The sequence below is a fragment of the Microcebus murinus genome, chromosome 14 (assembly GCF_040939455.1).
Source record: "Microcebus murinus isolate Inina chromosome 14, M.murinus_Inina_mat1.0, whole genome shotgun sequence".
Classification (NCBI taxonomy): domain Eukaryota; kingdom Metazoa; phylum Chordata; class Mammalia; order Primates; family Cheirogaleidae; genus Microcebus; species Microcebus murinus.
The window spans coordinates 6525240-6552563 of record NC_134117.1 but is presented as its reverse complement, the minus strand read 5'-3'; the positions used below and the strand labels follow the sequence as shown (position 1 = coordinate 6552563).

Here is a 27324-nt window from a genome sequence, read left to right as displayed (position 1 = left end):
CTGAGGATAATTCCACAAGAGGGCTGACAGCTAAGGGTTGCTCCCTAGCAGGAAGTCAATCAATCCTGCAGGGGGTGGGGGAGTGGAGGGGTGTCTGGGTGGCACATCAAAGCATCTAGCTAGGGCAGAGATAGTAGGCCTTGCAACTGTTTAGGAAGAGAGCATTCCAGGCAAAGGAAACAGCAAGTGCAAAGGCCCTAAGGTGAAATGAGGTAGGGATACCCAGAAAGCAGAAAGATGCCTGTAGTTGAAGCTGAGTAAACGAAAGGGGCAGTAGCAGGAAATGAAATCAGATGAGTAACAGGGGCCAGGACATGGTAAGGTTTGGGGTTTGGCCAAGAAGCAACATGATTTAAATTTTATATTAAGATAACATGACCATTTGGGCTGCTATGTTGAGATTAGATTTGGCAAGGAAAGAGTTAAAGGCAGAAGCAGGAACCCAGGGTTTCTCAGCCTCATCACCACTAATAATTCTTTGTTGTGGGCCTGTCCTGTGCATTGTAGGATGTTTAGCATCCTAGGTGCCAGTGGCATCTCCCCCCAAATTGTGACATCTGAAAATGTCTCCAAACATTGCCAAAGACCCTCAGAGGGGCAAAACTGCCACCAGTGCCGACCCTCTGCCTTAGAGCCTGTTACAGTAATCCAGGGGAAGAATGATGGTGGCTTGGACCAGGGTGGTAGATGTGCTGGTGGTGAATTGTAGGGTTCGGGGTATATTTTGAAGATTGTGCTAGCTGATCAAATGTAGGGAGTGAGAGAAAGGGAGGTGGCCCTCTGGACTGTGGTGATAACCTCCCTTTTCCCTCTTCTCTACCCCCCCCCCACAGGTCCCTGGACTATAGTCTTATCTTTGCAGCCAGAGTGGTCATGTTAAAATTGATATCACATCATGTTACTCCTGTGTCCAACCCAACACGGTTCAATGGCCTGAATCATCTCCATGCTTTTACCCTTGAGCTCGGTAGGTGTTTGCTTTTCACGCTAAGAGCTTGATTTGTAAAGGGAAAGAACTGTGTGGGGAAACTGTCAAGGGCCACACAGAGGAGGTGTTGTCTGAGGCGTGCCGGGAGAAACACCCCAGCGAAGGTTACAGTGCCTTGGTCCTTTTGATTGCGAAAGCCGCCCTTTCCCAGCCCTCGCGGCCGGGCGCTCGGCCCCTGGACCACGGCCACCGCCGCCGCCGCAGACTCCATTTCCCAGGATGCTGAGGGGCGGGGCCGGCCGGAAGGCTGTGCGCCCGCCGCGGGGCATGATGGGGAAGTTGGAGATTTCCATCATGGCGGCTTCCATTTCGGGCTACACCTTCAGCGCTGTGTGTTTCCACAGCGCCAACAGCAACGCCGACCACGTAGGTGCCGGGCCCCCTGCCGCGGCCGCTGGGGGCTTTCAGCCTCCGCATTAGGCCGGCGCTGGCGGCCAAGCCGGGACCACTTGCGGCTCCACCCCCGGGCACCAGGGCCGGCCAGAGGAGCCAGTGACCGGGGCGGCTCCCGCCCCCGGCGAGCTCCTGACTCCCGGGGCTCTTTCGCCCCTGGGACTGGCCCCCTCGCTTGGCGCCCTCCACCGCCCGGCCGTCCCGGGACTACCGTCTCTGGTCCAGCAAAGCTGCCCCGCCTGCCTCCCCCCGGCAGTGCCAGGAGTCTTACTTGGTGGAAACCGAGTGCCTGCCCCTCCCTGAGAATGAGGGTGCTAGACTTAACGAGGGGCGACCGAGGTCGGGAAGGAGTCCAGAGGCCGGGCTTTTAGTCTAGGAGGCGAGGCACTCAGCCCCGCCCGCTGGTCTCACATGTTGTCGGGTGCAACGAGTAAAGCCATGGCTGTCACTATTCATACTTGTTAGACACGGTTGTGTGTTTTCTTCGTCCCGATGGAAAATGGAGAATGTAAACAGAAGCATTAGGTGCAGGGTCTATTTGCATTTCCCTGAAGTTGCATGTTTAGTTCTTTGGCGAATGTTCTAGGAACACAGTAAAATAGGGAAGTGACAGGCCCACGAATGAGTGATCGGAAATGCATAGGCTTTGGAGTCCGCAGGGGGAGCAAAGCCTTTCTGTTTCAATGTCTTTATTTTTGAATTGTCTTTTAATGTCACTGGCCTCTGGTTGGAAATTCTTTGTGAAACTAGATAATTTTTCTCTTAAAGGGAGTATTTAATTTGCCCATTAAATTGGGGGATTATTTTAAATGATAATAGTGAATTATTCAAATTCATTAAATGTGTGTGGTTTTTTGTGGTTGTCATTACAAAGCAAAATGATATGCTGCAGAAGGAGGAACAGGATTTGGTTTGATGTCAGCAATCTTAGCTTCCATTAATAAAAACTCATTTCACAGAGAGGTGATTCCATTAGTAAATTGAATGGAATTAAATTATTGTACCTTTCATCTCTTCAGTGTTGATGGTAGAGGTTAATGATAGGAATATATGCAGCATGGGCTTTTCCAGGGGCAACTTTGGACACTATGGCCTATGGTACTGCAGCCAGTTATTTAATAATGTAATGCAGTTCTGTATGTAGATGGTTTGTGATACCCCTAGTGTCCATGGACTATTAAATATAGGTTCAGTGATGCTTCTTTACCCTGTTTATTTCTTAGAGTACCTGGTAGTATCACAATTTATGCAAAAGCAAGATTATTGTAAGAATAAGCAGCCACCTGTTGAAAAATGAAGTTTTTCTACAAACCTCTGTGTGATGGCTATATTACTTAGATTGTTACTAACTTAATTAAAGAGACATCCCCTCAATATCTACTCTGTTAAGGAAATTTTCACCAGTGCCAATAGTTTGCAACTGTGTTTTATATGACCATGCCTGGTTATATTAACCTTACCACAATTACAGATGTGGGAAACTTGAAAATAATTTCAATTTTAAAGTTGAAGAACCAACAATTTACTTTTGTGGTACATAACCTTTGTCCAGGCAAGAAATTAATTTGAAATCACTCGTTATTCTGTAGAGCTGGGGTGAGCAAACTTTTTCTGTAAAGGGCTAGATAATAAAGTTTTTAGGTTTTGCAAGCCATATGGTTTCTATAGCAATTACTCAACTCTACTGTTGTAGGGAGAAAGCAGCTATAGACAGTAAAAGAATGAAGGTGACTATATTCCAATAAAACTTTATTTATAGACACTGAAACTTGAATTTCATATAATTTTCACATTTCATGAAATATTTCTGTTTTTTTACAACCATTTAAAAATGTAGAAACCATTCTAGGCTTGCAGGCCATACATTAACAGGCATTGGGCTGGATGTAGCCCTCACACTGTAGTTTGCCTACTCCTGCTATGAAGTAACAGTGGTTTAGGTAATCCAGAACAACAGATAAATAAACACTCATTTTGTACTTGGCTTTAGAATGTCCTGATGTCATTGTAGGTTTATATCACTGTTTCTCACACTGAGAACTATTGTAAGATTACCAGATAAAATACAGGTAACTCAGTTAAATTTACATAAATAGCAAATAATTTTTAGTATAAGTATATCCTATATCTTACATAAAAGTTATTTATCTGAAATTCAAATTTACTTGGGTGTGCTATATATTTTTTGCTAAATCTAACAATCCTGGACTATAGAACACTAGGAATCTAGCTATTTTCTCAATGTCTAAAGTTCTATGGGAATATTAAATTGTTTTTTCACTTTGATTTAAAAACGTTTTTTTTGTTTGTTTTTTGCTTGTTACAAGATAAAACTTCTTTTGTGGTTCTCACGAGAACTCATAATAATTGAAAGACTTTCAGAGGGTAAAACAAACTTATTTAGTTGGTATTTCTCAAACTAGTAGTCATAGGTACTCCTTTGGGTCTGAAAGAATTTTTCTTTTTTAAGAGGATCTTTATATTTCTCAAGTTTGAGATGCCCTGTACGTGATGATTTAGTATTTTAGGACACTCCTCCTCCCCGAAGCAAATACAAAAACTAGGCTGTAAAGCATCTGTCTCCCCCTTCATCCCCACAGAGTCTCACTTTAAGCTGGAAATGTTTTTAAACTAGGAAACTTCTTTAATTGATTTGAATGATCAACCTAGAATAGAAGGGTATAATATAAGGGCATTGTTTCAACAAATTTATTCATCCAGTATTTGTTGAGTACCTACTATGTGTTAGGCACTGTGCTAGGTGCTGAAATATAGCAGTAAACAAGCACTGAGTCCCTGCTCTGATGGAGCTTACATTTTAGCAGGGGATATAAATAAATGTATTCATTTATGTAAATATAGTGAGAAGACAAAGAAGAAAAAGAATGCAGGGCAAAGAGGAGAGAGTGCCTGGCAGATGCTGTTTCTGTTCTGTTGGTCAGGCAAGGCCTCTCTGATAAGTGCCATGTGAGTGAAGACCTAAATGAAGGGAAGGACTAAGCCATGTGAGTGTCTGGGGAGATTTCAGGACAGCTTATTAACTTACACTCTCTAAAGGAAGTTATTTTGACATTTGGGGTATATCTTCTCCAACTGTGCTTGTGCTGAATATAACAGCAAATACTCAAATGGTAGGTAATATGCCAAGTAATCTGGAATTGATTGGGGTGGTATATGTTCTCCAAAAGTGTCAATGATTAACCTCTGCATTTATTAAAGAAAAATTTTCATGTAAACATGAAATTTATTTGCTGAAATCCTAATTTTCTATGCCAGCCTCTACAAGAGCATGTAGTTATCATTGTGTTACCTTCTTTATCCTTTCATCATTAGCAGTGTTTTTAAAACAAATAAATTGTATGCTGTTTCAAGAAAACAATTTGAGCATGTTTCTGCTTCTTGAGCTTTTTTGACATTGTTTATGAGACTTAGGATTTAGGTGATGAATTCACTATATTTATTTTTACTTCAAAAAACAGGGAAGACTTAAAGGGATTAAAATAATATTTTATCTTGTTATGGAATTCTTTTTTCAAACAATCCAATTATAGATACCCTCAGATTGCTTGAGTCTACTTGGTTTATAGAATAGTAGCTGGTTCACATGGCAAGCTGATTTGGATTATTGTTGAAATTATTATAAAGTCATATGTCCTCAATTCCTTTTTATTTCAGTAAAAATCATCTATTTTTAGTCTGCACCTATTTTTTTGTTTCTTTTAGGAAGGATTTTTGCTGGGAGAGGTAAGACAAGAGGAAACCTTTAGCATCAGTGACTCACAAATCAGCAACACAGAATTTCTGCAAGTAATTGGTAAGTAAATTTATCATTTGACCTTAGAAATATCCTTTTTGTATATAATACTTACTGTTCTTTGGCTCTTAACTAACTTTAATCTAAAGGATTAAAAGAGTGCATATAAAAAAACTAAAATTATTTGCACTATACATGATATGAGATGTTTTTATAAGTCAGTGTAAACTTACAATGCATAGGTATACACGTAGGTCTCCTATTATTCACCAGCTGGTCTGACTTTACCGAATTACTGTGTGACCATTTGACTGATAATCTTTTATTTTTTTTACTTATTTGTTTTTTATTTTAGCGTATTATGGGGGTATAAGTGTTAAGGTTATGTATATTGCCCATGCCCCCCCTCCCCCCTCAAGTCAGAGCCTCAAGCATGACCATTGACTGATAATCTTTTCAAAACCACAGTGAAGGATGGGCATGGTAACTCATGCCTATAATCCTGGCACTTGGGGAGGCCAAGGCAGGAGGATCAGTTGAGGCCAGGAGTTTGAGACCAGCCTGAGCAATTATAGTAAGACCCTATCTGCACAAAAAATAGAAAAATTAGCCAGGCATGGTGGCATGCACGTATAGTCCCAGCTACTTGGGAGGCTGAGGCAGGAGGATCACTTAAGCCCAAGAGTTTGAAGTTGCAGTGAGCTATGATGACTGCATTCTAGCTTGGACAACAGAGCAGACTCTGTCTCAAGAAATAAAAAAACAGTGAATCTCAAGTCTGCAAATTAGGCTCTCCCTGTTGCCAGTATCACCTCATACTATAAGCAATGGATATGTTGTGCCACTTCTTCCTAGAGGCATCCAGCAAAGGTGTTCACATTTGTTTGCATGGGATGTTTGCTAACCCTACACAGGCTTCTGAGAGATAAGCCACAGCCACTTTGGGGGAGATTGCTGAGGAATAGGAAGGAGTCGTTATGGATGATGCATCTACTCTCTTTAGATCAGTCTCCTTTTGATAAATAGTGATCATAGTCCTTTCAGGTGCACTTCAGGCAGATCACGAACAGCACACCCTGATAGAAGAAAGCAAGGAATATTTCATTTATTTATGCAGCAAACATTTATTAAAGAACTTCCATGTGTGGGGCATGTGCTGGCCAGTGAGAGGAATACTCAGAATCATCCCTGCCTTCTAGGGGTAGGACAGGTACGAAGAAATACCACACAGTGCAAGATGAGTGCTGTAAGAAAGGAATAAAGAAAATCCTGTAAGTGTACAGAGTTGAGAGAAAAACTACTAGTGGGGAAATCAGCAAAGATGTTGGCAAGAAGGTGAACCTAGGAGGGAACACAGTAAGGAGTGTATAAAACATGCAGGGCTGTATAAAACATCTGGCCTGGTTCTATGTGACTAAAATACAGAATACATGAAGATGAGTGGTTTGTGGTTTGAAATACAGCAGGCAGGTTAGGTCATGTTGGAAGCAAGTCATCAATTCCAAGCCTGTTCTGATAGCCTTCTAGTACATGAGTTAGGGGGCAAGGGTTAGGATTGAGGTGGAGTTAGGGTTGAGGAAAAATAGGAGACTGAACTGTCTCGTAAAGCAGTGGTTCCCCAACCTTTTTGGCACCAGAGATCAGTTTCATGGAAGACAATTTTTCCATGGGGTGGATGGTCAGTTGGGGGGTGGCGTAGAGGGTGGGGCAGGAGAAGGTGGAGCTTAGGCAGTGATGTAGGAAAACAGTGCAGCCCTGTTTTCCTAATAGGCCATGGGCCAGTACTGGGCTGCAGCCTGGGGATTGGGGACGGTAGTCCTAAAGGATCAAAGCTGTAAAACCCACTCAACCCACTCCCCACATTATTGACTTACTAAGACTTGATATGTATACAGAATATAGCTTGTTTTTCATTGAGGGTTTTTTGTTTTTGTTTTGCTTAATTCCTTAAAATCCTAAAACAGAATTTTGTTTCATAGGACATCTGTGCAGTTATTTATTATTTGCACTTGGGTTTTCAAAATTAATCTGGTGGATGAAGGTTAAATTGCCAGATGCAGTTAACTGACAGAAAGCCATGAAAGTAAGCACTCTCTCATCTGGCATGATCACAAAAATATCACTTTTGATGAATATTCTGGCTATTTATTTATTTTTAATGAAATAGAATGGCAAAATAATTAAAATTCTACATATCATAATGTACTGATCCTTTGATTCATACACCACAGTAAATACCAGTAAATATCAGTTTTCATGGTATTGTAGACACGGAAAAATAACAATCAATAGAGTGTGCCAGTTAATATAGTAAGTGCCATGACAACCATCTCTTGCTGTATAATCTTTAATTTATTAGCAACATTCAGGTCCTTGAAATGATTATACATCTCATGGACAAAATGTTTGCTAATATTAAATATGTTGTCACCATTGTAATGTTTTTCTTTTAAAAATGAAAACATCCAAAAACAGCCAGGTCCAGTGACTCACACCTATAATCCTAGCACTCTGGGAGGTTGAGTCGGCAGGATCGCTTGAGGTCAGGAGTTCAAGACCAGCCTGAACAAGAAAGAGACCCTGTCTCTACTAAAAATAGAACAAATTAGCAGGATGTGGTGGTGTGTGCCTATAGTCCCACCTACTCAGGAGGCTGAGGCAGGAGTTTGAGGTTGCTGTGAGCTAGGCTGACTAGGCTGATGCCATGGCACTCTAGTTAGCCTGGGCAGCAGAGCAAGACTCTGTCTCAAAAAAAAAAAAAAAATCCAAAAACATAAACCAGGGACTATGGAAAACATGGGTTGAAAGGTCAAACATAAGGGAAAGTGCCTTGAGCAAGAGACTCTACCCATGGTGCAAAGAGATTCTCTGGCATAGCTTAACCTCCAGAATAAGATGTTTTAAGTAAAATAAATTGACCACATTTATTATTGTGTTGCAAATGTCTGACTCCATGCGCAGACACCTTTTACCTTACTTTCTGCAATGGGACGACTTAATATGGAGTATTACATTTTTAACACAAAATTTCTGCATCTTGTTTTGAATACATATTAATTTAAAGAGTTGGTGCTAACTCACTTTAAGCAGAGCTGTCCCCTTAGTTCTAGGAATGATAGAGGGAGGCAGCAACAGACAAGTGTCCTTAGTTAATGAAGAGATGCAGTAACAGTCATTGGAAAGAATGGAAGGGGGAAGAAGAGGAAGTATTGGACTCAGCCACCAGGAAGAAAAGCAGGAACAACAGCACCACATGGTAGGGGTTGTTAAAGACCTGTGTGAAGGGAGCCATATATCCATGGAGAACAGTCTATACCGTGTGGATGCGCTATCGAGGCATGGGAAACTGGAAATCCCGGGCAAGGCTGCCTAACCTCTGCCTGTTGCCAAAGGTCCACCCGTCAGTTAATGTGCCCGCCAACTTCATTCCAATCTGCAGCTTTTTCATGTTTAAGGCCATAGCCCTGATTTTTCCATGGAGTGTTTAGTGTTGCATAAAAAAGCTTAGAAAGCTTTAACTTCCTTCAGAAAACACCACATGGTATCTAGAGCATGTCTTTAGTGTGCTTCTAATCCAGGTTGTAAATCATGAAAGAAACTGCTATGGTGTATTAGTAACAGGCGTTTGCATTCAGAGTTCAGCACTTACTCCAGGGATTTCATTAAACAAAATATTCTTTCCTTTCGAACAGAAACATAAATGCCGCGTATTCTCACTTATAAGTGGGAGCTAAACTGTGGCTACACAAGGTCACGCAGAGTAGTATAATGGACACTGGAGACCCCACAGGGGAAAGGATGGGAGGCCTGAGGGATGAAAAATTACCTATGGGCCACAATGTACACTGTTCAGGTAATGGGTACACTAAAAGCCCAGACTTCACCACTATACAATATATGCATGTAATGAAATTCAACTTGTACCACCTAAATCTATTAAAGTTTTTTCAAAAGGGGGAAAAAAAAAACTTCAAAATATTCTTTCCTTTAAAGTAGAAGTTGAGTTTTTCTTTTCCCTGAACTCCAGGTAATATTTTTGCTACATATTTTCTGCATCCTAATTACTAACAGTACCTCAGGAATAACTTATGATGTTATACTGTATCAATTTTAGTGATAAAAGAAGGAAATATTTCTAGATGAGGTTTTCTTATTTGTATAGTTAGGCAAATGAGCTTTTCTTTCCTGTGGAAATATTGCATTTATGCGTATGTTTTGGCAGCATTAACACAAATACAGAAGCTAATGGGCATAGCACCATGTCCTTCAAGGCTGTGGTTTCATTTTAATTGAGTTAAAATTACAGCCTGGTACTCTGGGGCCATGGCTTTTTAAACAGCAGGCGATGAGTCACTCTCTAGGAGAATGTGATTAATAGAATTGAATGGCCAATTAGTCTCATTGTCTTATAAAGAAACCCAGACCCTAAGCCCCCTGATGAGCCTGAAGAAATTGTTCAATCTGCTTAATTACAGCAACTTTTCAGAAGCTGTTACAATCTGCCTTATATATGACTATTTCCCTCAGTACTGACCATCTTTGAAAGGGTTAACAGACTTCCAGAGTTCCTTCCCGTTCAAAACACCTGGCCCAAGTTGTCATGAGTTGTTAGTTGGTTATTGATGATGGGGTGGTTAAGGTTCTTCTCTCCCTAGGTTGCCCTCACACTTTTAGGCACCTTTATTACATGCTTCCAGTAAGTGGTTACTTTTTCTTATTATACTTTGTTTAAATAGGTAAGATTGAGCAAGGCACACAATAGTTGCATGTCCCTGAATAAAAGCTCTCAGATGTCTGCTCATCATAAATGGACAAATGGAACTAGAACTTTCATTCTCCAGTTTCCTTTGTTCTGGGAAAGTGTACCTTACTGTAAATGTTAAGAAGTCACACTGCTTTCACTGGTATGCAGGCAGCACTTGTTTGGGAAAGGAAAACTGACTTTTTCTTGTCTGAGATTTGGGATAAAAAATAAATCTTGACCTATTTTATAATTTCTTGTGTTTTACATGACTGAGATGTATTTCCTCTTCTCTATTTACAGAAATCCATAACCATCAGCCTTGTTCAAAACTTTTTAGGTAAGCCACATCCTTCTCTGTAGCATTAGTCCTTATTGATAAAAAACAAACAAACAAAAAAAAAAACTTATGAATTTAGGCCTGAGGCTGATAATGGCTATAAAGTTGAGAGTATAATCCAGGGGACCCAAATTCATTTATTTGTTGCATGCTATGTGCATGGCGCTATGTTAGGTTAGAAAAAGGGGAGGGGGAAAGTATAAATTGTGGCCTCAGTGATTTAGAGCGGAAGTAATCCCCTTCAGCCCATCAAGGCTCTTCAACCGTAGAGAACAAAGTTAATCAAGATATAATATAATTTAGTGAGTGTTTTTAAGAGGAATAATAAATGTTCAGTGTTCAACTTTAAAATGTAAGGAAAGGGGCCGGGCGTGGTGGCTCACTCCTGTAATCCTAGCACTCTGGGAGGCCGAGGCGGGAGGATTGTTTGAACTCAAGAGTTCGAGACCAGCCTGAGCAAGAGCAAGACCCCGTCTCTACTAAAAATAGAAATAAATTAGCCGGACAACTAAAAATATATATGTAGAAAAAATTAGCCAGGCATGGTGGCACGTGCCTGTAGTCCCAGCTACTCGGGAGGCTGAGGCAGAAGGATTGCTTGAGCCCAGGAGTTTGAGATTGCTGTGAGCTAGGCTAACACCATGGCACTCTAGCCCAGGCAACAGAGCCAGACTCTGTCTCAAAAAAAAATAAAAAATAAAATAAAATGTAAGGAAAGGGAACATAAAGCTTTCTTTTTATGTGTACATTTAAGTGAATACAGTAGTTTCCCCCCACCCTTATCTGCAGGGGAATATGTGCCAAGACCCCCTGTGGATGCCTGAAATCACAGATGATGCCAAACCCTATATATGCTGTGTTTTTCCCTATATATACATATCTATGATAAAGTTTAATTTATAAATTAAACACAGAGTTTAGCAACTAATAATAAAATAGAACAATTATAACAATTATTATAATAAAAGTTACGTAAATGTGATCTCTCTCTCTCTCAAAGTATTTTCAGATCCCAGTTGACCAAGGGTAACTGAAACCGCAGAAAGAGAAACCATGGGCAAGGAGGGGGACTACTTTATATACCAGTTATGTGTTATGACCAGCTAAAGGACAGAAAGAGGAAAATGGTAGGAGAAGCATTCAGAAGGGAGAAAGCAGATAGTAGAGAACCATCTGGAGGGAAAGGGGTGAGGGAGAAAATGTCTAGTATCTCTCGCTCACTGAATTCTCTGCAAACCACTGCCCAGGCCTGTGCCTTCTTTCTCAGTCCTGAACCCTTCCACTTAATGGCTGGTATGATGATTTCGACTGTATTTCATAAAACTCCATGAGGCCCTGCTTCCCATCCCTTCCAGAAGCCAGGCCACTAATTTCCTTCCAGTACTGCCCACAGGAGCACAGTGCAGTATTCTTGGTCAGCACTTCCTTCCTTAACACCCTCCAGCCCCTTCTGCTTAACTGTCCCTGCTATGTGTTCCCTACAAACTTTCATCCTGACCACTTTCCCACTGTCTGCTGGCCCAAACACTGAGCCCCCTTGCACCCAGTAGCCCCTGGGAACTTGCGTCAAGTTCACCCTCACACAGGTAAGATGGCTATCTATAAACGAAGCCTCAGAATAGCTGAGGACCTCACCTCTTAGATTTACACATAACTGGAGGAGGAGTGGGGAAGCAAGATGAGTAAGCAGCAGTTCATTTGAAAAGAATCTCAGAGAGCGTGAAATGCTTCAGGCCCTGGTCCACACATCGCCTCTCTCTGGTCCATGAGAGTGTCTGATTTGGTCCTGACTCTGAAAGCTTCACTCAGTGTGCCTGCCTCCCCCTTCTGAGGAATCCCTTAAAATACTACCTGTTAGTGAATACTACCAGAACAGGAATTTAACTGAATTTAAATCATAGACTTGTAATTCTTAAAGCTGAAAGAAACCTGAGAAATCATCTGTCTACTCCAAATTCCTTACTTTGCAAAAAAAGGAACGGAGGCCAGATAGGTTAAGTGACTTGCCCCACATCATACAGTGAGAAGCAGCTCCCAATTCAGTGTTTTTTGCTGTACCTTGAACTCCTTCCTGCCTTATTAGGCCTGGGCTTATGGTGGTGGGAGAGGGGGTAGCATTCGCAGGACCATGCCCAGTGGTAGAAAAGGCCCATACATCATTGCACCTGGGCCGAGCACCAAGGGATCCTGGTCACATTGGTATGTTTGGAGGTGAGTGTATTAGGTTTGAACCTATCCAGGCATGGCTTCAAATTCCAGCCCTTCTATCTACCAGTTCTGTGATTTGGGGAAAGTCACTTAACCTCAGTGTCTTTATCTACAAAATTGGGAATAAAACTTATTGAATTATTGGGCTGAACTAATACCTCCCAGCACTGAAGGGAGAATGAACTGAAATAACATGAGAAAGCATGCAGCCAAGTGTCTTATTAAGCATTCAACAAACGTTTTTTTCCCTTCTTCATTTCTCAGAATATGAGCTGCTGCATTATCTTTTTTTCATAAGTAATTGATACTTAGAGACAAAGAAAAGATGTCACAGCCATTTGAAACCCCACATTTTGTAATTACTTGCTATCAGCACCTTCCACGTGTAGAAGTAATATCTTTTCACTGTAGCAATCTCTTGAGTATTCTTTGATGCAAAAGACACCTTGTATCAGGAAAGCATTTAGACTAAGTTCTCTTTACATACCTATTGAAAACAAACAGTTATATCTTAGGGTTAGATGCCCCATGGGCACATATAGCTAAGCATGTCCATTTCACAATACTATGTGATTTTAATAAAATATTTTTTTCTCTTAAATAGTTTTTATGATTATGCAAGCAAAGTTAATGAAGAGAGTCTGGACAGGATTCTTAAAGATCGGAGAAAGGTATGTTCTATTTTTTGCCCAGTCTGATTGGAAATCATTCCTTATCTAAACTTAAAACCAGACAGAAATGTAAAATGGAACAATGAGATTTGGTATTAATATATGAGAGTTCTATTAAGTAGATTTTAAAGGTAATTTGCCAATGTGAGACAATGTTTACAGTATGTTAATTTTAAAAACTTAAATATCTTTTTTTTTTTTTCCAAGACAGAGTCTGGCTCTGTTTCTTGGGCTAGAGTGCCATGGTGTCAGCCTAGCTCACAGCAACCTCAAACTCCTAGGCTCAAGCGATCCTACTGCTTCAGCCTCCCCAGTAGCTGGCTCTACAGGCATGTGCCACCATGGCTTGCTAACTTTTTCTATATATTTTTTTAGTTTAGCTAATTTCTTTCTATTTTTTTAGTAGAGACGAAGTCTCACTCTTGCTCAGGCTGGTCTCAAACTCCTGACCTCAAGCAATCCGCCAGCCTCGGCCTTCTAGAGTGCTAGGATTACAGGCGTGAGCTATCTCTCCCTGCCTTAAATATCTTGTTTTTTTTTTTTGAGACAAAGTCTCACTTTGTTGCCCAGGCTAGAGTGAGTGCCGTGGCGTCAGCCTAGTTCACAGCAACCTCAAACTCCTGGGCTCAAGCAATCCTACTGCCTCAGCCTCCCACGTAGCTGGGACTATAGGCATGTGCCACTATGCCTGGCTAATTTTTTTCTATATATATTAGTTGGCCAATTAATTTCTTTTTATTTATAGTAGAGATGGAGGTCTCACTCTTGCTCAGGCTGGTCTCGAACTCCTGACCTCGAGAGATCCGCCTATGTCAGCCCACCCATCTCAGCCTCCCAGAGTGCTAAAATTACAGGCGTGAACCACCGTGCCCGGCCCTTTGCTGCAGTATTGTCTAATAATCTCATTTATAATTTACTCTGTTGTACCATCTGTAGGTTTTATTTTTTTTACCTTGGGATATTAATTCTAGAAAAATAGATTGGTTATTAGTAATCACTTGAGAAAAAAGTGCCAGTGAAAGTTTTTAACTTGCCAAACAAAACAAAATGCCTTTTTTTTTTTTTTTTTTTTTTTTTTGAGACAGAGTCTCCCTTTGTTGTCCAGGCTAGAGTGAGTGCCGTGGCGTCAGCCTAGCTCACAGCAACCTCACACTCCTGGGCTCCAGCGATCCTTCTGCCTCAGCCTCCCGAGTAGCTGGGACTACAGGCATGCGCCACCACGCCCGGCTAATTTTTTATATACATATCAGTTGGCCAATTAATTTCTTTCTATTTATAGTAGAGACGGGGTCTCGCTCTTGCTCAGGCTGGTTTTGAACTCCTGACCTTGAGCAATCCGCCCACCTCGGCCTCCCAGAGAGCTAGGATTACAGGCGTGAGCCACCGCGCCCGGCCCAAAATGCCTTTGTTTAAGGGTGTCAAGAGTAAGTGCAGTTAGATCCAATCAACAGCCTTTCTAATGTACAGGACCTTCTCAGTACCACTGATGGGTATATTTCATGCAAAGGAAGAAAGAAAAGCATGTAAGGATAAGAGGAAGAATAGGAATTGTGAAAGGGTAGGTCAGAAGACAGGGGAAATGGTTTTGTGTGTGATAGTGCTAGAGGTGCTGAGTACTGGCAGTCTAACCAAGCTGCCTGCCCGAATGGGAAGGGCATCACGTGGTCCTGCATTCATTTTCAGTGATTTGCCCAAGAGTATACATCCTGGAATCTCTTAGCTATCCAGCCTCATCTTGCAGACACCAACTTATTTTCATATTTTAGATTAGGATTTGCTGTTTGGAGACACAGTAGATCTAGACAAGTTGTCATCTACAGTGGACTTTGCTTTTACTGGAGCTAAGAGTCTCAGAAATCTTAAAAGTTGATTTGCAGTTTTGATTTTATAGAACTTTGTGTTAAAACAAATGTTTGTGTTTTCCTTTCATTTGATACAAGTTTGTTGCTGCACTTTACTTGGAAATCATGCTTCATTGTCCATGATATTTGTTGAGGGCAAAAACTATGTTTTATGTTTCATAATATTTCCTGTGATACTTTATACATAATATGAACTCTGTAAGGATTTTTTTCAAAAATCCAAATTTCCAGCACAAAAGCAGAGATGATATATAATATTTAGATGACAGAAAAGCTCTTTATAATTGATTCTAGTTTGGATTTTTTTTTCCGCAGGAAATGTACAAAATTATATCTGTACCTCAAAAGGGTGGTTATACTACCTAAAAGGTACATTTAAAATGTTAGGCTTAAGGCCTGGGGTGGTGGCTCACACCTGTAATCCTAGCACTCTGGGAGGCCGAGGCAGGTGGATCACTCAAGGTCAGAAGTTCCAAACCAGCCTGAGCGAGACCCCACCTCTACTAAAAATAGAAAGAAACTAACTGACCAACTAAAAATATATATGCAAAAAATTAGCCGGGCATGGTGGCGCATGCCTGTAGTCCCAGCTACTCGGCAGGCTGAGGCAATAGGATCGCTTGAGCCCGGGAGATTGAGGTTGCTGTGAGCTAAGCTGATACCACCGCACTCACTCTAGCCTGCACAACAAAGTGAGACTCTATCTCCAAAAAAAAAAAAGGTTAGGCTTAAGATAGAGGCTAATGTTTTTGGTATGAAAATCCCCCAGTAGATGCAGCATGGTCATTGGGCTAAATTACTGTTCTTGCAGAATCCATATGTGCTTACAAAGTTTGCACAGGCCTTAGGTTTTAGGCAAAGGCCAAACAAAGCGAGTAAGGAGAATTTGTGTCTTCCAGAAGCTCTGAAATAGATAAAGATAACTGTATCAGCTGTCCTAGTATCATAAGGCCAAAAAGAACGTAGGCTAAAGATAAATGTGCTCAGTTTTGGGGTGATTGCTTTGGCTTCAGACAATGAAAGTGAATGTCTAGCATAGAAAATAAAATAGAAACTCTATGTGAGAAATTGGCTGTAAGACTTCAACAGAGATAAGATTTTAGGGAAAGACATCCATAATTCTTCATCCCAACCCTAATATAGCTATTCAAAATGTGCTTTTGAACATCAGTGACATAGTTACTCAGTAGCCTTGCAGCTAGCTTGTTTGTTCACTCTAAAAGGCAGAATCAAAGATATTACCAATGCAAATTAATTTGGCATCTCATCCTTCATTGATCGGAATGAGGAGAATCCATTTAGAACTATGGGCAAATATCAAAACAATAAATAAATTGATTACTATCAGTTGATATTAAATATAAATTAAGGCTCCTACTTCTCAGAAAATACAAATGGAGTTTCTTTTTAAAAGGCAGCTAGAAAATAAATTACAAATGGAATGAAACAGTTGGAATTGGCATAACTGAAAAGCACTATTATTTATCCAATAGCTATTGCAAGATTCTGTTAGTCAATGAGTATTTTATGAAAACAGCCAATGTGCTAGCACTGTTCAGGCTTTGCAGGGAGGCAGAGGAAGTGTGAGACATGCCCCAGTCCTACAGAGGAGGTAATGCCTATGTTTAGTATGGAGTATTGAGTCTTAGACTGAAATGTGCGATATTCACATACATTGATAGCTCTAGCCAACTGACAGTTTTTCTGTCTACTTTTTTTTTAAGGGAAAACTACTTTTAACTTTTTTTTTTTTTTTGGAGACAGAGTCTTGCTCTGTCACCTGGGCTAGAGTGCCAAAACATAATCTAAATTTACTGTTGATTTTAATATGACACTAACAGCTTTAAACTACCTTTACTTCATAAAACAGGATTTTTACTCAAAGGGTTTGTTTCAAGAAAGAAGCTATACAAAGATTGTTCTTCTAATAAAGAATTAAATTATGGCCAGGCATGGTGTAATCCATTACTCCTGTAATCCCAGCATTTTGGAAGGCTGAGATGGGAGGACCGCTTGCAGCCAAGAGTTGGAGACCAGCCTGAGAAACATGGCAAGACCCTGTCTCTACAAAATAATTTTTTAATACATGAACACCTGTTGTCCTAGCTACTCCAGATGCTGAGGCAGGAGGATTGCGTGAGCCCAGGAGTTTGAGGTTGCAGTGAGCTATGATGACACCACTGCATCCTAGCCTGGACAACACAGTAAGACCCTGTCTTAAAAAGAATTGTTTCTATAACAGAAGTTTTTAAATTTCAGTATGCAAAAGGAAAAAGTCAGAAACTTACCCTAAATTCATATTCCTAACTCTACCCTTAGAGGTTCTGATTCTGTAGATTTGGGTGAGGCCCAAGAATCTGCATTTTAGCAGACTTCCAGATTTCTCTTACACCATCTGTCTTCCAGATGTCCAGCAAATCATTATGAGAAGTTTTCTTCCAGAAAGCATATCCGTTTAATTTACTTTAGCCAGTTTATTTAGGGTATAGCTCAAGCTGACAAAGCTAAACTTATTTTTTTGTTTTTTTTTGGTTTTTTTTTGGAGACAGGGTCTCTGTCACTCGGGCTAAGGTGCATGATCATAGCTCACTACAGCCCCAAACTCCTGGGCTCAAGCGATCCTCTTGCCTCATCTCCCAAGTAGTTAGGACTAAAGGCACACTCAACCATGCCTGGCTAATTTTTTTTTTAATTAATAAGTTTTTATAGAGAGAGGGTCTCAGTATGTTGCCCAGGCTGATCTCCAACTTCTGGGCTCAAGCGATCTTCCTACTTCAACCTCTGAAAGTACTGGGATTACAGGTGTGAACCACTGTGTGCAGCAAAAGCTAAACTTTAAAAATAGAGTATTGAGGTAGAATTGACATATTATAAACTGCACATATTTAGAGTGTACACTTTGATAAGTTTGATATATGTATGTACTTATGAAACTGTCACCATAGTAAGGCAATGAGCATATCTATCGCCTGGGTAAGTTTCCTTATGCCCTTTCTTTTTTTTTTTTTTAAACATATTTATTGAGGTTTAATTGATACACAAAACTGAAAATATTTAATATATACTATTTGATGAATATGGACATATGCATACACCCATGAAACCATCATCACAATCAAGGTAATAAATATATACATCATCTCCAAAAATTTCTTCATGCTCCCCCCTTTATTGTGGGAAAAACACATAACATGAGACCTACCCTCTTAAAATTTTTAAATGCACAATACAGTATTGTGATGCCTCTTCTTTTATTTCTGATTCCATTTGAGTCCTCTTTCTTAGCTAGTTTTGTAAATTTTCTTTTAAAAAATCCAGCTCATAGTTTTGTTGAATTTTTTCTATTTTTCTATTCTTTTTATTTCTGCTCTAATCTTTTTTTTTTCTTTTTCTTTTTTCCTTTTATTTCATCATATTATGGAGGTACAAATATTGTTAGGGTTATAAATATTGCCCCTGCCCCCCCTTCCTCCTCCCTCCTTACGCCCTTTTCTAATCTCACCATCTCACCCTTCCCCATCCCCATTCCAGTCAACCACTGATCTGCTTTGTGTCACTACAGATTAGTTTTCATTTTCTAAGATTTTATATAAATAGAATCCTATAACATAAACTTTTTTTTTTTAATCTGACTTCTTTCACTCAGCTTAATTATTTTGGGCTTCTTCCATGTAGTATATATCAGTAGTTTGTTCCTTTTTATTACCAGGTAGGATTCCAATGTATGGATCTACCACAGTTTGTTTATCCATTTGCCTGCTGATGGACAATTGGGTTGTTTTCAGTTTGGGGCTATTGCACGTAAAGCTGCTATGAACATTTGTGTACATTTGTGAACATTTGTGTTTCTATGGATACATTTAGAATTAAGTTTGTAAGATTTCATGCAACTTCAAATACTATTTTTTCTGTTTTTGACGCAGAAAGTTATTGGGTGGTACAGATTCCGGCGCAACACGCAGCAGCAGATGTCATACAGAGAGCAGGTCCTCCACAAGCAGCTCACCCGCATCCTCGGTGTGCCCGACCTCGTCTTCCTTCTCTTCAGCTTCATCTCCACCGCCAACAATTCCACTCATGCTTTAGAATACGTCCTCTTTAGACCAAATCGAAGGTAAAGAAAGCTTTCGCACCAGCCTCACAAAACGAAAAGATGTTGGTACAAGTAATTGAGATTCATGACTTTGAAAATGTACGTTATAGTGCATTTTATAGCATCTTTAAAGAAAAGCTTTGGTAATTCTCTTTAGCTGGTTATCTTTGTAGTTAGAGAAGGTATTTTCCTTGTCAGTTATTTATATAAATTAAAACTGTTTTTGGATCGAGAAGCATTAGCAAGACATGTTTATTATGCATAAATTCTTATAGGAATACATAGCTAGAAATCATCATTTGTTTCTCTATAATCTATTATGGAGAAATGCAGTTTTATTGCTACAGAAGTCTGATTGTAATTTTAAAACGTAGATTGCAAAGACAAAATTGTAAAATTGATCCACCTGCTGGTTAATGAAGGTTTTGCATTGTGAACTTGTTAAAGCAAAAAATCTGTATGATTATGTGATCCTGTCTGTAAATAGCAGAAAGGTTTCCCTCTTGAAATTTATTTACTGTAGAATAAATTAAATCAACATCAGTGAAAATAATTATTAACTGTTAAACAGCCATTTGCAAGATTTCATTAATTAATCTGTAAGTATTTCTTGAACACTTAGAACATGCTCAGCACTGTGTCATTCGCTGTGGGGGTGTGAACAACGTATAAGACATGACCTGTGCTTTCAAGGACTTTACAATCAACGTTCCTCCTTAAGGGAAGGGCAAAATTGCTAATTCATGCATCCTTGGGTTGTCTGAAAAAGCAGATGCTCTGTGAGGTCCTCTGTTAGTTTACCAATGTCAGAGACTAAGACTCTTACTACCAGGCCCCATTCTTAGGGTAGAACAGTACTTTTAACATGATCTCTTTCTCAATTTTCTCTGTAGGTATAATCAAAGGATATCACTTGCTATCCCCAATCTGGGCAATACTAGCCAGCAGGAGTACAAAGTGTCTTCAGTGCCAAATACTTCTCAGAGCTATGCCAAAGTTATTAAAGAGCATGGGTAAGTAGAAAGGTAAAATGAGAGTTTTTCCCTTCTGTCAGCAGCATTTCCTTTGTTAATAATATTTGAAAGGTGTATGAACAAATGTAAAATCAAGTTTGAAATGATTGAAATTGAAGAACTCAGTAAAGTAATTCTCTATACACCAACAGCATATATCCAAATTTTATTCTTATTGAAAAGATAATTTCTTTTTATCAATTTTTTTTATCATTTACCACAGTTTTGTAATTAATACAAAAGTTTGGATAGAGTATGTATATCTGAGGTTTTAAAAGCTAAACATAGTCACTAAAAATATATAGCTTTATTATATTTTAAATTTTTCTTAGTAATGTGGGTTCTTTTTTATTTCTCTTTCATTCTAGTAGTATAGGCATTATTGCTTAAACATTATCATCTTGGAGTCACAACATTTAAGTAATATATTAAAGTAAAAGTGACAGGAAAAATGCCTTCAGGTTCCCAGCAGATGTAGTAACTTTGTAACCTTTTTTTCTGTCTTAAAGTACTGACTTTTTTGACAAGGACGGAGTAATGAAAGACATCAGGGCAATATATCAGGTTTACAACGCACTTCAGGAGAAAGTGCAGGTAATTGACTTATTTACTGATTTTCATCTTATTTGTATTGCCCAAATGCTTTTAATTCTACATTAATTTTTAATTATCTTCCAACTGACAAATGAATTAAAGTCCAAAAGTCAGAATGTGCTTCCCCAAAATAGTATCAGCTCTCTGGAGTAGTTACTCGTGCCAGCCGACAAAAGCCAGCCTCACTCATTCTGTGCCTAATATAGAGACTCTGAAGTACATTATTAATACTATTGTTTTAAATACTTGTGGCCCCATTTGTAATAGTATTTTTTCTAGAAAAATGTATTACACGTTTAAAGAAGGGTTGCTAAGAACACAGCTGTCCCCATCAGTTATATTCTAAGTACAGACCACATGAAAAGATACCCATAATTTGTTGCAGCTCTGCTTCCTTTGTTCTAGTTCACTCACTTTGCCCCCAGCTGCCTCTTTTCACTGGGAGGATCCAGCAAAGCCTGTTCATTCTTAGTCATTCATGCAACTAACATTTATGGAAATGTCTCCTATAAGCCAGATACTGAGCTAGGTGCTAACAGTACTTCCCCATGTCTTCTCATCATCCCTGATGTGTTGTTAGGAGTACTTTGCTCTAAAACCCTAAGAATAAAAGAGCCCTTGAACTTGCCTTTGAGGGTAAGAAGGAAAGTGGTAAAGTTAAGAAGCTCTTCCAGGCTGGAGAAGACCTGGCTTTAAGGAAGAAGGTGCCAACGAATAGAAGGAGGAAAGCAGACTGAATTCCCCCTGGAGCAAAAGGAGAAAGCACATGAGGTGTCAGTGTTCCAAATTAGGGTCACTGTACACCTAGTAGTGTAGGGAACTTCATACAGGCTCACTGGTGACTGGCCTCTTTTCTGGAAGTTTCTGGTATTTCTGCTATGGAAAGAACGGGCAGTGAAAAACAGCTTTTTGTCCTAAATTCATGACCATGCCCTTTTCAGACTATCAGCACTGGCCAAGGGACTTCAAAGTGGCTGTTATATTTCATTGTTGATTGCATAAGGCCTATTCTGAAAACACCAATGTCACATAGAGTACTCTGATTATAAATGGCTACATTACGTAGATGTATTCTCAAATAGTTATCTTTTATTAAACCTTGACTTAGAAACTAATTTTTTTCAACTTTCCCTCATTATAAATATTTTCTGTTAAATAAATCTGTCTTATCTGATTTTCGATTGTTGGTAATAAATAAAAGTTGAAAGCATCTCATTCTTGTCTTATCTTTTGTTCTTCCTTTGTAAGCTAAACTGGTACCAAAAATTCCCTTTCATTTCAATAAAAATGATTAATCAAGGGAAAAGATTAAATCTTTCCCATCTTACCCTTATTTTTCAAGAATTTATAAGCTAAATAGCATAATAGTCTTAAAATTAAGAAAGTAAACTGGTGAATAACAACAATACTGATCTTCAGGGTTTTTATGATTTTGTTCTACCTTGTATGTCTGCTTTTTAACTAAAAATCTGGACTTTCCTAGGGTTGTAATCAGTGCTGAATTTATGGAGTGCCTTGTGCTTGAATTTGAAGCTAACCTGTCTCATTGTCATTTTTCCCCTTAGGCAGTGTGTGCAGATGTTGAAAAGAGTGAGCGAGTTGTTGAATCTTGTCAGGCAGAAGTGAACAAATTAAGAAGACAAATCACTCAGAGGAAAAATGAAAAGGAACAAGAAAGAAGTAAGTTTCTTATTAAATTTACCATTCAGTATCAGGGAAATGTCATTTTAAACATCAGATTATACAATAAATGACATGAGTCCTTCTATACTCATCAAGCCCCAAGTTAACCTGGTTGGGGGAGGAAATTCTCTTGGGAAGCTTGTCCAGAAGGGAAATGTTATTTTTCATGGTATCCCCCTCAAGTCTCTTAAACACAAGGAAAAAGAAGCCCAAAGATAGGCAAGCTGCAGTGGAAGTTAGAATAAACCCCAAGAAGTGATTGGTACAAATTTCTGTGTATATTGACCAGAGGGGTCTGTTTACAGTGAGTATGATGGTTATTAATAAGTTAACTCTGGCATGGCTAGCAGGTAGGGGCTGGGTCCTGTGTTCATTCTAGCCACATAAAGGAGCTACCTAAAATTCTGTTAACTTTATGTTTGATTCATAATCAGGGTCATGGTAAAGGCTTTAAATGTCTGGTTATGGTAGCTGTGGATGAATGGATACCAATAAGCAAAGAAATGAGCTGGGTGAATGAGAATTAGGCCCAAGAATCTAATAATTCCAGCATGGTGACAGACACATTTGCTGTAACACCACCAGGATTAACATCTATGTGTAAAATTTATAAAACGTATGGCAAGTAATATCAAGTGTAAAAGAGATAAAGTTGTAGCCAAACTTTTCTAGCTTAATAAGAATATATATGAAGGCCAGGCACAGTGGCTCACGCCTGTAATCCTAGCACTCTGGGAGGCTGAGGCGGGCGGATTGCTCAAGGTCAGGAGTTCGAAACCAGCCTGAGCAAAGAGTGAGACCCTGTCTCTACTAAAAATAGAAGGAAATTAATTGGCCAACTAATATATATATATAAAATTAGCCGGGCATGGTGGCGCATGCCTGTAGTCCCAGCTACTTGGAAGGCTGAGGCAGGAGGATTGCTTGAGCCCAGGAGTTTGAGGTTGCTGTGAGCTAGGCTGACGCCACGGCACTCACTCTAGCCTGGGCAACAAAGCGAGACTCTGTGTCAAAAAAAAAAAAAAGAATATATATGATCCAATTAAAATGTAATTTATGTTTCCAGGTAAATGATGTCCAATTTATTTTTACTGTTATATTTTTCTTAAAATAATCAGAAATACAAGGGTTTTAAGTAATCAAATCAGCAACAGTAGAATAATTGAATAAATTACAGTTAAATATATATAACTATAATTTGTCAATTTACAGTTAAGAAATAAAAATTATGGTACAGGCCAGGTGCAGTGACTCATACCTGTAATCCCAGCACTTTGGGAGGCCAAAGTGGGAAGATAGCTTGAGCCCAAGAGCTCAAGACCAGCCTGGGCAACATAACGAGACCCTGTCTCCACAAAAACATTTTTTAAAAAATTAGTTGGGTGTGGTGGCATGCACTTGAGCCCTGGAGTTGGAGGTTGCAGTGAGCTGTGATTGCACCACTGCACTCCAGCCTGGGTGACAGAGTGAGACTGTCTCCAAAAAAAAAGTATGGTATATAAATATGATGGAATATTATACAGCCATTTTAGTATTCTGAGTTAATGCTCAATATATAACCTTGTGAAAAAAATTAGGAATATGGGCCAGGTGAGGTGTCTCATGCCTATAATCCTAGCACTCTGGGAGGCCAAGGCGGGAGGATAGCTCAAGGTCAGGAGTTTGAAACCAGCCTGAGCAAGAGCGAGACCCCGTCTCTACTATAAAAATAGAAAGAAATGAATTGGCCATCTAAAAATATATATAGAAAAAATTAGCCGGGCATGGTAGCACATGCCTGTAGTCCCAGCTACTCGGCAGGCTGAGGTCAGACGTATTGCTTGAGCCCAGGAGTTTGAGGTTGCTGTGAGCTAGGTTGATGCCACGGCACTCTAGCCCAGGCAACAGAGTGAGAATGTGTCTCAAAAAAAAAAAAAAAAAAAAAAATTAGGAATATGAAACAGTATAAACACGGTAATGTCACCTGTGTTTAAAATATACACACACACAAAGCTGAATAATAAAACTGGAGTTCAGGCCGGGCGCGGTGGCTCACGCCTGTAATCCTAGCACTCTGGGAGGCCGAGGCGGGCGGATTGCTCAAGGTCAGGAGTTCAAAACCAGCCTGAGCGAGACCCCGTCTCTACCATAAAAATAGAAAGAAATTAATTGGCCAACTAATATATATAATATAAAAATCAGCCGGGCATGGTGGCTCCTGCCTGTAGTCCCAGCTACTCGGGAGGCTGAGGCAGGAGGATCACTTGAGCCCAGGAGTTTGAGGTTGCTGTGAGCTAGGCTGATGCCACGGCACTCACTCTAGCCTAGGCAAGAAAGCGAGACTCTGTCTCAAAAAAAAAAAAAAAAAACTGGAGTTCAGCAAGGATTAATGACTTGACAGGAAGTAGGGGCCTGATAGTTAAAATTAAGGTCTTTTGACTCAAAATCCTATGCTCTTTTCACCAAAATCCTAACAGTGTCATCTGGATGATAGAATTGTGGGCACTTTTTATTTTTTTTGTTCTTTTCCAAATTTTCTAAATTTGCATGAATGTGTATCCTTTTCTTTTCTTTTCTTTTTTTTGAGACAGGGTCTCACTCTGTTACCCAGGCTAGAGTGCAGTGATGTCATCATAGCTCACTGCAGCCTCAAACTCCTGGGCTCAAGTGATCCTCCTGCCTCAGCCTACTAAGTAACTGGGACTACAGACTTGTGCCACCATGCCTGGCTAAGTTTTTCTATCTTTAGTAGAGATGGGGTATTGTTCTTGCTCAGGCTGGTCTCAAACTCCTGACCTTAACCAATTCTTCTGCCTTATAATAGACAAAAATATTACTTAAGAAATATTTAAGATTATATAAACTGATATATGTGGGCTATTTCTGAGCATTCATAAAAATGTAAAATTGTGGTCTAGTTCCTGGAAAACCAGCTACTTAACATAGGGCTTTTAAACTTTTATTCATTTATTTATTTATTTTATTTTATTTTTTAGGACTTTGGGGATAAGTGTATTATGACAGGTAGCTATAAATATGTTTTTGTGGTTTTTTGTTTTCTTTTTTGAAACAGGGTCTTTGTTGCCTGGGCTAGAATGCTGTGCTGTCATCATAGCCTGCTGCAACGGCAAACTCTTTGATTCTAGGGATTATCCCACCTTAGCCTCTCGAGTAGCTGGGACTACAGGCATGTGCCACCATGCCCAGCTAATTTTTAAATTTTTTGTAGAGATGGAGTCTCACTACATTGCTCAAGCTGGTCTCGAACTCCTGGGCTCAAGCGATTCTCCCACCTCAGCCTTACTTCCAAAGAGAATATGTTTTTGATGTGAGGCTTTCAAGGAAAACCTCACATTCCCATGACCTTTAAAGAAAGGGTGGTAAGGATTGTTTCAGTTTCGTCCTTCCAGCCCCAGAGTCTTTGAACTCAGTGAGCCGCAGGAAAGGGAAATAGCACAGGATTAGCGTGACAAGACCTGCATTCTGAGTATGAGGGCCCACTTCTAGCTGTTCCCTAGCCAGATCCCTTCACCTTTCTGAACTCTACTTGTTTACCTATATGATGGAGACAATAATATTAATAATGGTGATAATAACACTTCAGAAAGTTGTTATGGTGCTTAAATGGATTAATGTCCAGGGAAATATTTGTTTAAATTATGAAGTACTATGTATTGTAAAATAATAGTAACAGTCAATTTCACTACCTTGTTGCTATTTTCCAGAACATTCAGGTTGACCATGTAATGCATTGAGATGAAAAGTTGTGAAAATGTAGAAAGTGTTAAAATATTCTTCCTGCTTTCACCCAGGATTGCAGCAGGCAATGTTGAGCAGACAAATGCCATCTGAAAGTTTGGAACCAGTGTTCAGTCCTCGGATGCCCTATTCTGGGTTTGCAGCTGAAGGTAGAAGTCCACTCGGAGACACAGAGGCCTCTGATCCTCCTCCACCTTATTCTGATTTTCACCCAAACAATCAAGAAAGTACTTTGAGCCATTCTCGAATGGAAAGGAGTGTGTTTCTGCCTCGACCCCAAGCTGTGGGCTCTTCCAACTATGCGTCCACGAGTGCTGGACTGAAGTACCCTGGAAGTAGGGCAGACCTTCCTCCTTCCCAAAGAGCAGCCGGAGACAGTGGTGAAGAATCAGGTGACAGTGATTACGAAAATTTGATTGACCCTACGGAGCCCTCTAATAGCGAATACTCACATTCAAAGGACTCTCGACCCGTGACACATTCCGAGGAGGACCCCAGGAACACTCAAACCTCCCAGATTTAACTAAACAAAAGAAGCTCTCCACTTAGCACTGTTTTCCTTAATTGCTTATTGAGAGAGTGATTTGAGGACTTAACCTTGGGGGAGAACTGTTTTCTCAGATACCCTGACTCCCACGAAGAGAGTCCTTGTGCACAGAGCTTGTGGGGGGCTCCATCCGCTGGTCTTCTTCGGATGCACTGTGCAGGTTTCATGACAAAATCATTAAGATAATCAAATTGTCCTAATTCTGGTGCGATTCATGGATGTTCTGGTAAATTTAGGCAAAGTGAAACTTATCAGCGTAGTTTCTGTTCTTTAAAATAAATTGAAAATTAGAGACTAAGCACAATTAGTCTATAAATGTTCTATAAATCAAAAACTTACCTCTTGCACTATCATGCCTTGAAATTTACTTTTTCAAAGGGAAATGAGTTTAGCAGCAGCCTTCAAAGAACTTCTTTCTATGATGAGCCAAATTCATCTTTGCCAGAAAAGAAATTTTGATAATTCCAAGAAGCCTGATTGGAATAACTTGGATATTCCTTCTCTTGTCTGCATGACTTTGTGACATCTAAAGAGAGGGCTTTGTTTCAACCTTTTTCTACTAGCCTGATAATGTATTGTCACTTAAAATGGTTGCCTTTAAAAAAAAAAATGTAGAAATACTAATTACCAGTAAGTAATCATCCAAATAAGTATGTCATAAAATAAATTAATTATTTTTCTCTTGGTGGATTACAGTGA

The 27324-nt window shown here is 39.7% G+C and overlaps 1 protein-coding gene across 2 annotated transcripts; it reads left to right on the top strand.

Moving 5' to 3' along the window:
• Nucleotides 1–831: 831 nt before the first annotated feature.
• ABRAXAS2 (abraxas 2, BRISC complex subunit) lies at nucleotides 832–27324 on the top strand. 2 transcript variants are annotated; one of them, XM_012781345.3, is made up of 9 exons: nucleotides 832–967; nucleotides 5105–5195; nucleotides 10180–10216; nucleotides 13029–13095; nucleotides 18881–19071; nucleotides 19944–20063; nucleotides 20573–20657; nucleotides 22223–22337; nucleotides 26132–27324. In XM_012781345.3, the coding sequence occupies exons 1-9, from the start codon at nucleotides 947–949 to the stop codon at nucleotides 26599–26601; spliced, it is 1197 nt and encodes a 398-aa protein (XP_012636799.2). In that variant the 5' UTR covers nucleotides 832–946; the 3' UTR covers nucleotides 26602–27324. The 2 variants fall into 2 exon arrangements, with proteins under 2 accessions (XP_012636799.2, XP_012636798.2); XM_012781344.2 differs by lacking the exon at nucleotides 832–967 and adding an exon at nucleotides 1241–1354.